General features: G+C 49.3%; 1 protein-coding gene across 1 annotated transcript; it reads right to left on the bottom strand.

Moving 5' to 3' along the window:
- Positions 1 to 6,994: 6,994 nt before the first annotated feature.
- egr2b (early growth response 2b) lies at positions 6,995 to 9,331 on the bottom strand. Its single transcript, XM_030097970.1, has 2 exons — positions 8,942 to 9,331; positions 6,995 to 8,795 (listed from the first exon to the last, which is right to left on the bottom strand). Exons 1-2 carry the CDS (start codon positions 9,111 to 9,113, stop codon positions 7,621 to 7,623), a joined length of 1,347 nt encoding a protein of 448 aa, XP_029953830.1. The 5' UTR covers positions 9,114 to 9,331; the 3' UTR covers positions 6,995 to 7,620.
- Between the last annotated feature and the right edge of the window lie 4,321 nt (positions 9,332 to 13,652).

Raw genomic sequence — 13,652 nt, 5'->3', positions numbered from 1 at the left:
ATGTCCATTCGGTCTTGCTGTCTCTGTCTCTCTGTGGTGTCTTCTGTCCTCAGGACCCGTCTCCGGGCTGCAGCCGGTTCAGTCTCATGGTTTTGTGTGAAGTTTTGCGTTGCTGGTTCTTCAGGCTCCCCTGTGGGCTGCAGTGTAGGACTAATCTGTATCAGAGGTTCACTTCAGCTGTGAGACAATCCGAGACGAGTCCTGAGATGTTTAGTTAATTCATCAGCGTTTAGCTGATGACGGTGGTATGGATCAGCTGCCAGCCAGAGACCTGCGAGTCCTCCTGTCCTCCAGTCAGCTGCATTAACTGCACCTGTTTGAACTGGGTACCTGTGTAAAACACACACACACACACACACACACACACACACACACACAAAATCTGTCACCCTGTGCGATGGCCGGGACCAGAGAGCTGTGTGAGGACATCAGGGACAGAACCGTGTTTGCAGGAAGAAGGACGAGTTCGACCCTGAGAGGACCGTCCCAGCTGAGAAGCACGGAGGCGGAAGCATCATGCTGACAGGCTGCTCTTCAGCGAAGGGGACACCGTGTTGAGGGGGGAGGACGGAACCACCCGGTGTCCAGACCTGGACCCTGCAGTGGCCCCTCGTCTCCAGACCTGGACCCTGCAGTGGCCCCTCTCCAGACCTGGACCCTGCAGTGGCCCCTCCAGACCTGGACCCTGCAGTGGCCCCTCCAGACCTGGACCCTGCAGCGGCCCCTCCAGACTCCAGACCTGGACCCTGCAGTGGCCCCTCCAGACCTGGACCCTGCAGTGGCCCCTCCAGACCTGGACCCTGCAGCGGCCCCTCCAGTCTCCAGACCTGGACCCTGCAGCGGCCCCTCCAGTCTCCAGACCTGGACCCTGCAGCGGCCCCTCCAGTCTCCAGACCTGGACCCTGCAGTGGCCCCTCCAGACCTGGATCCTGCAGTGGCCCCTCCAGTCTCCAGACCTGGACCCTGCAGCGGCCCCTCCAGTCTCCAGACCTGGACCCTGCAGTGGCCCCTCCAGACCTGGACCCTGCAGTGGCCCCTCCAGTCTCCAGACCTGGACCCTGCAGTGGCCCCTCCAGACCTGGACCCTGCAGTAGCCCCTCCAGACCTGGACCCTGCAGTGGCCCCTCCAGACCTGGACCCTGCAGTGGCCCCTCCAGCTGTGACCCTGAAGGCTGTCGGGGTCTGACTGGAGCAGCGGGTCAGAGTCCCTGCTGGTGAAGCGTCTGATCTGTCGCGTTCTGTTTTGCTGATGTGTCACGTGATTAAAGGCAAGTTGACTTATTCAAAATCGTACAGTGAGATTTTCTGGATTTTTTTTCCAGATTTCCTCTCAGGGATCAGATCTTCAGAGCTTCATTCTGTGAAACAGGGAAAACTGTCACTTCTGTTGGATTTTCACATATAAAAGCAGCAATGACAGTCAAAAAATCAGTACTGTTACTAATGTCATTCTAAATGTGCAACCAGCCACCGACAGCCCACCCCCACCCCGGCACGTATCCCCTCCAAGCAAAAGAACAAACCAAAAAAACACTAAGGACAAAATAACTACACACCACAGTTAAGCCATAATAGACAGATTTTTTTTCCTTCCTTTAAGAACAAAACTTTTTTGACATCGAACAGGTGACACTGTTCCAAACATCTTCAGACGAACCTTAGTATAACGAGCTCGGTGTAGAATTCTGCACTGAGTAAAACTGTTTGGCACAGATTGGTGACTTATTCACTCTCCTCAAGCTCTCTTCCCAGACAGTATCTGGAATTATCTCTCCTAAATCTGTCTCCCAAAGAGTCTTCAGCCCAGCAGAGTCTACTGTAGAGAGAGACTGTGAATATTTGAATAAATGGTAGAAATCTCCCCCTTCAGTGACAGGAGGGGTTCCAAGAAGGTGTCAAGGGCTGGAGTTTCAGGAAGGACAGGGAAACCTGGGAATGAATTGCAGACAAAATTACAAACTTGAAGGTAGCTATCTAAAAAGGTGTGTTTTAAGAATGCACAGGTCATTTTCAAGAGATCTGATTGGTCAGGAGGCGGAGCTTTGCTGAAGTGTCCTTGGGCAAGACGCTGCTCCCAGTGGACGGACTGAGCGCCTTGCATGGCAGCCGCCTCCACTGGCGTGTGAATGTGTGTGTGAATGTGTGTGTGAATGGGTGAATGTGGTAATGCAGTGTAAAGCGCTTTATCAGCGTCCATTTCCCATTTACACTCACCTGGAGGACCCAGGGAGTGTCCAGGGGAGGACGGAGGACAGCAGTCTCACTCGTCTCTTAAAGCTCTTCTGCCACTGCGACCAAACAGTGTTCCTCTGTCATACTGCTGCTCAATCATCAAACTGTTTTCCTTTTTCCAAGAAAATATTTCAAAAATTTCTATTCTTTTCAAAACCACCAAACATTCAATCAGAGTTTAACACTAAATGCTCCTTCACGGATTTAAAGTCATTTGTCCCAAACCAACACTGTAACAAATTTCTGTAAATTTACGGTGAATTTACAACAGTATCTTACTGTTTTTTATTATAAATGTAAAGTACTGTTAAATATCCATCCACAGCATGTAAATTAACGGTAAAATCAGTCAGTTAACAATAACAGTAGATCACTGTAATTTAACAGTATAAAACAGTATTTTCTGTCAAGCGGTGGAGAGCGGCACCATTTTCCTTCACAAAGTCGTGTCACTATCCATCAGCATCTTACGGATAATTGTGGAGTTATGTTTCTGTTTTGATGCCACACTTCATTATTAATCAGACTTTTCACTTTACTAAAGTTATTTTTGAGTGACAGCATGTGGCAGGATATTCCTGAACCTGACTTTGGACGGCACGACTTCTTCATCATTCAAGCTCTCCATGTGGACTTCAACCAAAGAGGTAAACTTATTTTTAATCTCAAACTACTGTCAGTGTCCAGGATTGTTTGTCTGCATGATTATTGAACAGTTGACATTATAAATAATAGCCTATTGTATTTCATTAGGTCTGTTCCACCTGGTCAGGCTGCAAAATTGGCAAAGCGAGCTCTGTAACTCAGCCCAAGTAAGAGGTGACCTCCCTCCCTGAACTATAACGACAGACTAACCTCTCTCTCTCTCTCTCTCTCTCCTTTGTCTCTTGTTCTCTCTTCTTCACACTTTTTATTTTCTCTCTCCCTTGAACATTTCATTGCTCTGGCCCTTTTCTGTCCCCTCATACTTTTACTTCTTTCCCTCCCTCCACTAGTCTCTTTCACATTTTTATATTTTACCAGCGACGTTGTGTTGCTGAATGTCTGTTTGTGTTCCCGGCACAAGTCCTCGGTGAGTGAGGAGCCAGCCAAGTGCTGCAGTCCAGTCCTCTCACTGTTCACTCTGTCTTTCTCCTTCTCTTCCCTTTCTCCACTTGTTATTGTTCACATCTACATGTACAAAAGACTTGTTCACCAGCTGGACTGTTCTGTTTCACTGTTCTTGATGCTGTTTTAATGCAGTGTCTGAATTTATGCTCATTAGTAAAATCCTTCATTGAGGATTTTATTATGGATAATGTCTTCCAAATAGGTCATGGAATACCTTTTCTTTTTGGAGTACAAATGTTCTAAATGTTATTCATGTTACAAAGTCTGCTGAGGGTTTGTACTAAAGTACAGCAATGTTATGGAATATATATTCTCCTGTGTTTTATACCTGGGGGTCTCAAACTTGCTACTTAAAGGTCTGATCTGATTTTTATTCCAGTTCAGAGTTCAGGAAGGATTGGCAACAACATCTTATCAACATTAAATCAGTTCACTTAGGATTATTCTGGAAAACATCGTTAGTGTGAGCGCTCTGTACTGTCAGTTCTTGTTTCTTGAAAACAGCATCAGAGTGAGAGGTCGTTGCATTGTCCGCTCTCTCCTCCGCGAGCTTAACCTGCTACTTTTCTTCAGTTGATCGGACGCGTTTGTGATCTGCTGGTAGAAGCACAAGCACTAGAAGGTACACAATTTAAGTAAAGTAAAAGAAAAGCCATGTCTTCTGTGTTAATAGTAGGACTTGTGGATGTTACCTGCTGTGGTGATAAACATGAGGTATGGATGGACATGTTTCCAGGTTGAGTCCAGAATTTCAAAAGCTCTGTATGATGTTATAATCTACTTTTTTAGCTTGTGGGGATTTGTAAAAATTAAATGTAAAATAGCAGATTTATTATGCTTTGTGAAAAAACTGGTTGCATACTGTAAAATGACCATAACACTGTTATCCTACTGTCATCTACTGTTATCCAAAATACTGTAGTATACTGCTAAAATAAATAACAGTACATGTGCTGTAAAATTACCACACCACCCACCTTATCTGACGGTAATATACTGTAATTCAAAATACAGTACTATACTGTGAAAATAAATTACAGTAGGTGCATTGTAAAAAAAACAGTAAATTACTGGCGTCCCTGCTGCCAGTATTTTACTGTTTTTTTACAGTGAAATTCTTTACAGTGAATATCTCAGCTATTTCTCCTAAAGCAGTGCTGCTGTGGTGGCAGATCGGATCAGATCGGATCAGATCAGATCAGATCAGATCGGATCAGCTCAGATCAGCTCAGATCAGATCGGATCAGATCAGATCAGATCGGATCAGATCAGATCAGCTCAGATCGGATCAGATCAGATCAGATCAGATCAGATCAGATCAGATCAGATCGGATCAGCTCAGATCGGATCGGATCAGATCAGATCAGATCAGATCGGATCGGATCGGATCAGATCAGATCAGATCAGATCAGATCAGATTAGATTAGTTTAGATTCAATTCGATTCGATTCGATCAGTACAGATCAGATCCGTTTCAGGCTGCTTTAGAGCAGCATCAGAGTCCTGCTGGATGTGTAGAAATATGAGCAAAAATCTGCATCGAAGCATTTTCCAAATAGAAAATGTTATTTTATTAATTCTTCCTCCAAGATGTTTCAGACTGGGTGAGATTGGACGGAGCTGAATTCTTACTGCCTGGGAATCGAACACAGCAGTGTTCGGAGGTGTTCGTCACTAATCTGGATCAGCTGAGATGAAACTAACCCTGGTTCAGATTAAATGGAGTGTCTCAGTCTGCAGGGTGACGCTGATCAGAATGAAACACTGAGTGGAGGAAGAACAGTCTATTGAGCGTTCAGCAGACAGAACCGAGAACTCCACCGTTCTTCAAAAGAACAATAAAGACAGTTCCACGGTAATGCTTCTCAGCTAACGAAAAACTAAAAACCTGAAGTGGAAAGGGAATATTTAACATTCGCATGACTCACAGGAGGAAAACGTATTAAAACCCAGTAAAAATACACAAGTGAAAGCATGAAAAACTTCAGGATGAATCACTTCACAACATGATGTGGACAGAGAGGTGAAAGAAACAAATCATTCAGCTGGACTGAGATCAGACTGAGAGCAAACCAACCAAATAAATAAATAAATAAATAAATAAATAAATAAATGAATAAATGAATAAATAAATAAATAAATAAATGAATAAACAAACATGTCTATTTTTCAAATGAGATAGCAGAGCTGAGGAGCTGATATAAATGTTCTGTATTTTGCCGTCTAGTTGATGACATTTGATTCTTATGATCACTTTCAGCTGTTTTAGTGACTTTAACTGCTTTTCTTGTTTGAGCTTTTCCTTTTTCAGCTGTTCTCTATTCCATTTTTACTGCCGTTGTAAAAATGTGAGATTTATTTTCAGTGTATTAGGATAAAATAAGACATGATCATGATCATCACTGAGCCCATTTGGTCATTTCCTTTATATGCATGTTAACAGTTTTAGTTTATTTAGCCTTTACGAATGAAGTTCACACACACACACACACACACACACACACACACACACACACACACACACACACACACACACACACACACACACGCCATGCATAGCGTGGGATGCTGTTGTTTTCAGGTGTGTGTTCACGCTGATTTCAGTTTGTTCTTAGAGAAAAAATCCATCCAAAATGAACAAACGGAGAAAAAAAATTCTACAAATATTTAAAAGCTGTCAAAGAAGATAAGAAATGTCACTATAACAATAAATGGACATTGTACGATTGTGTATATTATTATTATTATTATTATTATTATTATTATTATTATTATCCAAATGTTTTCTTGATTTTCTTAAATAAAAATAAACAGATTTATTTTTCGGTCTTGGTCTGAATAAACCGTGTGTATAAAATCACCTTCGTTTCGTTTGTTTCACACAGCGAGACGCTTCAGAATCTCCGTGAAGTGTTTCCGTCCCCGCGGCCCGCGGTGAGGAGTGGACTCAGTGGACTCAGTGGACTCAGTGGACTCAGTGGACTCTGTGGACTCTAGGAGACTCTGTGGACCGTGGACATGCGGAGTGAGACTCCTCTGAGCTGCAGCTGATCCACATCACTCAAATCAAGAAGAAACAGTCAAACGAAGAAAAAGAAAAGTACAGAGTCTCTTCTCTGATAGATTTACAGCTTTCATATCAAATAAATTAAACAGAAATAAATAAAACTTCCGTTAAAGATCGATTTGGCTCCAGAACTTTGTGATCTGATCTTTATGATCTTTATGATCTTTATGATCATGAAGTTGTGTGGAAACGGACAGCGCGCTGCTTCATCGTTGGATTATTGCTGACATTTTATTGAATAGTCTATAGTGTGGTGTTTCCTGTCTTCCTCTCGGATCCCGGGCTTTCGGAGGTTCTTCCAGCAGCGATCGGAGCCTCTCTGCTTCTCTGGAGGAAATCTCTCCGCGGCTCTGCGGCTTGTTGTGATGCGCGCCTGAAACCAGAAGTCCCGATGAGACATCGAGGCTAAATAACAAGTGAGTGGGCACAGCGTGTCTCAGACGTGCCATCGCTGACGCAAGGCGGGGAATTACCCGATCAATTCTTTCTCCATCAAGAATTATTTCAGAAAAGCTGACTGAAGTTTTTTTTTTTCTGTGTCCGTGGCTGAAGAAACTGAAGAGACGCGGCTGTTTCTCATTCTCATACATTTAATAAGTTCTCAAAACACACATCACAACAAAACGGTCAAGTCAGTATCAGTTTAACATATTTACAGTCCAACTTTACACTCCAACGACAGACTGAACGCGAACACCACATGAGTAGAAAAATAGAGGCTCCGGGTTTTAAAGGACAAATGTACATCATTAGAAGCGTCCTTGGGTCGGTGTGTGTACAAAACACACAACAAGGCACTAAACGTGGAAACAAAATCGCCATGTTAGAATGAATCCTTTGTCAATTCAATAATTTAAATCTTTGAAGCGTTATTGCAGTTATTTCACTCCGACGGGCGCACGCTGCGCGCTCATTTTTTCTCTTTTTGAAAAAGTCTTATATTACAAAGGGCGTGTGTGTGAATTAATGGCTATATTTACTCTGATGTCCAGTTGAGCGTGCAGGAAAAGTGCATTTGTGTCAGTCTCTTCATCAGTCCCGCAGCGTGAATAGTGACTGTGCGTAATTGCGCACGGCTGCACCAAAATTCCTGGCCGGTCCCGCTCTTCAGACCGGACCGCGGCGTCCTGTTCACTGCAGTTTCTGGAGTCCTGCTCGGGTTTGTTTCCGGGTTAGTGTGTGCCACACTGCAGCGCTGCGCCGGAGGAGACCTACGAGCAGATCCCGGCGGCGGCGATGCCTCCTGACGGCCGCTCCAGGACGGAGCTGCCGGAGGAGGAGGAGGAGGAGGAGGAGGAGGAGGACACGGTGGAGGACTTCCTCTCCTTCTGCCGCAGGTGGATTTTAGTGTGTCTCTTCCTCTCGTCGCTCCGGGCGAACTTGCGTCCGCAGAAGTCGCAGGCGAACGGCTTCTCCCCGGTGTGCGTGCGGATGTGCGTGGTGAGGTGGTCGCTGCGGCTGAAGTTGCGCATGCAGATCCGGCACTGGAAGGGCTTGTGTCCGGTGTGGATGCGGATGTGTCTGGTCAGTTCGTCCGAGCGCGAGAAGCGGCGGTCGCAGCCCTCCGCCGGGCAGGGGTACGGCCGCTCGTGGATGGGGGTCTTGCTGGGTCTGTTCGGGTACTTTCGGGGCCTCAGGATGGGCCTCAAAGGCAGGTTCTGGGGACTGTAGGCCGAGGGCAGCCTCGGTGGCCCCGCCTCGGAGCTGCCGCCGCCACCCGGACCTCCCAGCGTAAAGTTCCTGATGGTGTTCAGCGGGGTCAGAGGTGGAGGCACCCGGAACGTGTCGAGCGGACACGGACCGAACGGCTTCCGGTCCTGGATGCCCGCAGGGTGCATGTCCCGCTGGCAGGCCGGCTGGAAGAAGCCCGAGTAGTCTGGGATGATGGGGAACAGCGCGTCTGAGCCGCCGGGCTGCTTCGGGGAGGAGTAGGAGGGTGGAGGGTAGGAGGCGATGGGGCAGGTGGAGGTGGACAGGAACGCAGAGGGGTCCTGGTACACCTCCCCGCAGCCAGAGGAGGAGTACGGAGGCGGGGGGGAGTACAGGTGGTGGTGGTCTATCTCCGCCTGGCTCTGAGCCGCCATGGTGCAGCTCAGGTTACTGCCGGGGAAGTGGTTGGGAGACCCGGAGGACGCCGGAGAGGAGGACGCGGAGGAAGAGGGAGGTGGAGGAGGAGGAGGAGGCGGCTGCGCCACGTTGAAGATGCCCGAGACGATGTTGATCACTCCCTCGGGGTTCCAGTTGCTCGGGTACTGGGAGTCGATGGAGAACTTCCCCATGTAGGTGAAGGTCTGGTTGCGGTGGGGCGCGGGCTGGGAGAAGCCGCCGGAGTAGGAGGACAGTTCCAGGGAGCGCTTCTCCGACATGTCTGCGCCCATCAGCCCATCTGCGGCCAGAACACACAAACATCATCAGCACTGCGCACTAAGTGAGAGAAGGTCCGAGAGGGCGGCGGAGCGACACCTCCGCCTCATCTCAGCACTCCAGACACGTTCACCCTCAGCGGGACTCGGGTTCGACTCCCCGTCCTACCTGCTGCTGCGCTCATCTGCTCGTAGTGCGCTCCCAGGTCGCTGTTGGGGAAGATGGCAACGGACGCGGGCAAGCCGCCGGCGAGGTCATCCACGGAGTACACGCTGTCCGCCACGGGGTGCACGAAGCCCCCCAGGCTCAGCGGCACTTTGTCCAGAGTTTTGGCCGTCATGCTGAAGCCCGGCAGCTTTCCTTCTCTGAGCGGTTTTCCTGAACTGCTCGCCTCAGGCAGGAGTGAGTGCGACCCTGCGGGGTGCGGGGTCACCACTGTGGCGGGACTACGCGCTCCGTACTGCTGCTGGTACTGGTACTGGTACTGGTACTGCTGCTGGTTCTGCTGCTGGTGCTGCCGCTGCCGCTGCCGCTGCGCCTCATGCGCCCTGCTGGGGGTTCGAACTGCAGTACAGTAACGGGAGCGCGGGCCATGGCAGCTCTATGTATATATGGGAAACCTTTTGAATGCGGTCAGGCACGTCATTGCCCGAATAAGGCGGTGGGCGGGGGCGCGAGGAGCGCTCCTTCCTCCTATTGGCTGCGGGGCTCCGTGACGCGTCCAGAGGGGAATCACTAGTGAATGGAGAGTCCGCCGCTGCTGGAGAGATAAGACGCGCGTCTTTCCACTCAGCGAAAGAAAGAAGAAAAACCACCTCCGAGCCGCGCAGCCACGAGACCACACCACTTCACAGCTACTGTCCATTTCTAGACTCTGACCCTGACCTCTGACCTCTGACCTCAGCCGCTGGGTCTGCTCTTCTGTCCAAACGCGCTCTGGACTCAGAAGAGGAACACCGGCTGCGCGTGTCTGAACCCATAAAAGGTTCAATCCGGTGAAAGACAACGCCCCGACGTCCTTATATGGATTAGATTCCGGATTATGATCAACGGAAAGACGAGAGAGAGAGAGAGAGAGAGAGAGAGAGAGAGAGAGAGAGAGAGAGAGAGAGAGAGAGAGAGAGAGAGAGTCAAATGAGACCAGCAGAGTGGAATTTAATCCTTTGGGTGCGACAGGCTTCATGAACTCGGAAACTTCTGACATGATTTGACTAAGCTGGAGGAAATAACAGTTTTCTGTCGCTAACTTTAGTCATTTGGAGATATTTATAGAGCGTTTGGAACACAAAGTAGTATTTATAGAGGAGGAAGTGGTGGGCTGGGAGAGGTAAACACGTGGGGAAAGTGCAGGTGGTCCACCAACCGCTTTCAGCAAGACCAAGATAGACCAGGGCTCTGAGACCTGCAGACCCGGAGCCACATCAGACCCAGACCAGGGCTCTGAGACCTGCAGACCCGGAGCCACATCAGACCCAGACCAGGGCTCTGAGACCTGCAGACCCGGAGCCACATCAGACCCAGACCAGGGCCCTGAGACCTGCAGACCCGGAGCCACATCAGACCAGGACTCTGAGACCTGAACTCTGACAGTTCTGAATCATGTCTACTGTAAACTTTCAGCTGAATGTGTTGTTGTTCGTGGTGCTGGTTCTGCTGCTGGTTCTGGTGCTGGTTCTAGTGGGGGCTCATTTTAAAGGTACCAGCATCTTGATCAGCGGTGTCAAACCTGCGGCCAGCGGACCAAGTCTGGCCCCGAATGAGAGGATTAATCCCGTTAGATTTCAGTTTAAAGCAGCTGTTGTTCCTAGTTTGTCCTCTGGGGGTCGCTCAGAGGAGAAACACTGCTCAGCAGCTCCCAGCAGGGCCTGGAGAACATGACAACATGACAACATGACAACATGACAACATTGCTTTAACCTCCAGTACCAGTGTGAGGAACCTGGAGTGACCTTTGACCTTTAACTTCCACATTAAACAGGTCTACAGGACCATGATATTTCTAAAATCAGGAACATGCTGACTCAAGCCATGCTGAGAAATGAGTCCATCATCAGTTCCTCCAGAGTAGACGACTGGAATTCCTGTTATCAGGAACCAACAACTGGTTCAAAACGCTGCAGCAGAGTTGTGAGGAGAACCAGCAGGAGAACACATCAGAACAATATCAGCTGCTCTTCACTGCTTCCTGTTCAATCTAGAATAGAATTTAAAGTCCTCCTCTTAACCTATAGACCCTGAACAACCAGGAACCATCAGATCTTAAACAGCTGTTAGTCCCAGACTGTCCCAGGAGAACGCTTGGTTCTCAGAGTGCTGGTCTGCTGGAGGTTCTACGTTCTCTAACAGTAGAACAGGAGGATGAGCCTTTAGCTATCAGGCTCCTGTCATGTGGAACCAGCTCCCAGGGTCAGTCTCTGCTTTACGACCTTTATAGTGAGTAAAGCTTCAGTCTGGACTGGTTCAGGACTTCCTGGACCATTTTTCTTGTTGTTGCTGAAGGCCGGGAGCTAGCTAAGCAGCTCTCTCTCTCTCTCTCTCTCTCTCTCTCTCTCTCTCTCTCTCTCTCTCTCTCTCTCTCTCTCTCTCTTTCTCTCTCTCTCTCTCCATCTGTCTCTCTCCCTCTCTCTCTCCCTCTCTCTCTCTCTGTCTCTGTCAATCTGTCTCTCTCTCTCTCTCTCTGGGATGGACAGTCCACTCCACTATAGGAGACTAAAAAGTCAGAAGACCAAAACCAGATCGTCCTCTGGAGGCTCTGCATGGGGAGAGAGCTTTGATCTACAGTGAAAACACCTCAAACCTCGAGAAACCAGGAGAACCTCCACACCCCCAGGAGAACCTCCACCCCACCAGGAGAACCCCCACATCCCCAGGAGAACCCCCACCCCCCACCAGGAGAACCCCCACATCCCCAGGAGAACCCCCACCCCCCACCAGGAGAACCCCCACATCCCCAGGAGAACCCCCACCCCCCACCAGGAGAACCTCCACCCCCCACCAGGAGAACCTCCACCCCACCAGGAGAACCTCCACCCCCCACCAGGAGAACCTCCACCCCCCACCAGGAGAACCTCCACACCCCCAGGAGAACCCCCACATCCCCAGGAGAACCCCCACCCCCCACCAGGAGAACCTCCACACCCCCAGGAGAACCTCCACACCCCCACCAGGAGAACCTCCCAGTCAGTAAAGTTATTTTAAAGTAACTAATTACTTTTGAAAATAAAGAATCAGAAGAGCACCTGGAGAAGTAATCAGTAACTAAATGCTATTTCCATGTACGCTGAGCTGTGACGCTGTGCTGTTGTTTTTGTTTTTTTTTAAAGAGCCAAATTTTAAGAAAGTATAAGAGCTAATGGAGTAAGACTGAAGAAATGAATGAGTGAATGAGAATAAAGTCACTAAAGTGAATTTGTAGGTTTGCATTTGTATTTCAGGATGCCCTCTTGTGGTCTCTCCAGGAAGTGTGACTCTCTCTCTCTCACACACACACACACACACACACACACACACACACCAGAGCCAGGTCAGATCCGTCCCTGCTCTGTGGGTGGAGCGCTGCGCTGTGGCGGAGTCGCTCCATCCTGTGCTGCTCAGCCTCTTCACACCTTCACCACAGCCGTCTGTCACCCCGCAGTCAGTCTGACCTCAGGGGTCAAAGGTCAGTGATCATGAGAGCAGAAGCTGGTCCTTTCAGCAGCTCGTCCATGTTCCTTCAGGATCCTCAGAACTTCTTCTTCTTCATGAAGAAAAAGCCTCAGTGAGGTCTGAAACCGAGCCAGAGCGGAGCTGCAGAGGAGGAGGCCTGATCAGGACAGAGCTGCAAACACACGAGGCTGAACCGTGGTAAACAGAAGGTAACACGTTCAGTCCAACATGATCAACCAGACGAGAGCTGGAGACGCCCTGCGCTGCTGCTACCCATGAGGCAGCAGTTTGGCTGAGTGGAGTGGGCTGAGGGCGGGCTTAGGTGGAGGTGCTTTCAACTGATACTTCAAAACAGAACATTCCAAAACCTGGGCGTGCACGTTGTTTTTAGACATAAAAAACTCCTGAAAGTGTGAGTCATGATCTTTAGATAGCTCGGTGTTTCTTGTCGTCGGTGTGTTGCGGCCAACGCAGCCTGCTGGCAGCGGGCCAGGGGAAGTCCCTGCTCCGTCCCTGAGTGTGTGAGCTGTGAGGAGCGCCGCCGCACACATTCAGCATCCACCACCAGAAACAACACTGCGAAGCCACAGTCTGCTCCCTGGGAGTACCTGAGTCCTCCTCCACCTCGACAGGTTCAGTTCTTCGACTCTCTGGGAAGCTGAACCGGGTTCTGTTCTCGTGGATCCTCAGGGGGTCCAGAGGCCGGCCGCTGCCGGTAGCTGACTGCTGCCGGTGGCGGCCGGCCGCTGGGCGTTTGGGGTTGATGAGGTTGGTTTGCTGGTGTGTTTATTGTCACAGTCATCATGAAGAAACCCACTCTGGATACAGTCTGCGCTCAGAGCCCACACACTTTTCCTGTGTAGGAGTCTGGAGTCCGGGGTGTGTGTATGCAAATGTGTTTGTGTGTGAGTGTGTGGGGGGTGCAGAGACACAATGAGTGTGCAACTGTCAGAGTGAGGAAGCTCACATGCTCTGAATTCCAGGTTGACCCATCTTCATGTGGCTGGTTCCAGATAAGGAACGGAGCAGGAGGCTGGGTCTGGAGCTGGAGCTGGGTCAGAGACGACACCCTGCCTCAAAACTCTACAAAGAGTGAAAGACACTTTTTCCCACGTTTTCCCCAATCTCTGAAAGCCGATCTGCACTGTTGATGTCATTCATCCGTTGGGAACACTCATGTTTGGCCGGCGGTCATAGAGTTTTCAATAAAACAGAAATCTGTATCCCTTTTAAA

The sequence above is a fragment of the Salarias fasciatus genome, chromosome 8 (genome assembly GCF_902148845.1).
Source record: "Salarias fasciatus chromosome 8, fSalaFa1.1, whole genome shotgun sequence".
Classification (NCBI taxonomy): domain Eukaryota; kingdom Metazoa; phylum Chordata; class Actinopteri; order Blenniiformes; family Blenniidae; genus Salarias; species Salarias fasciatus.
Note: the sequence above shows the minus strand (reverse complement) of the source record. Positions and strands in the feature narration are given on the sequence as shown.

Bases quoted from the DNA above. Each gene is read 5' to 3' on its own strand.
- egr2b (XM_030097970.1), bottom strand. From the start codon at position 9,113: ATGACGGCCAAAACTCTGGACAAAGTGCCGCTGAGCCTGGGGGGCTTC. The intron at 8,796-8,941 runs GTAGGACGGGGA...TTCTGGCCGCAG, and splicing joins GCAGATGAGCGCAGCAGCAG to ATGGGCTGATGGGCGCAGAC.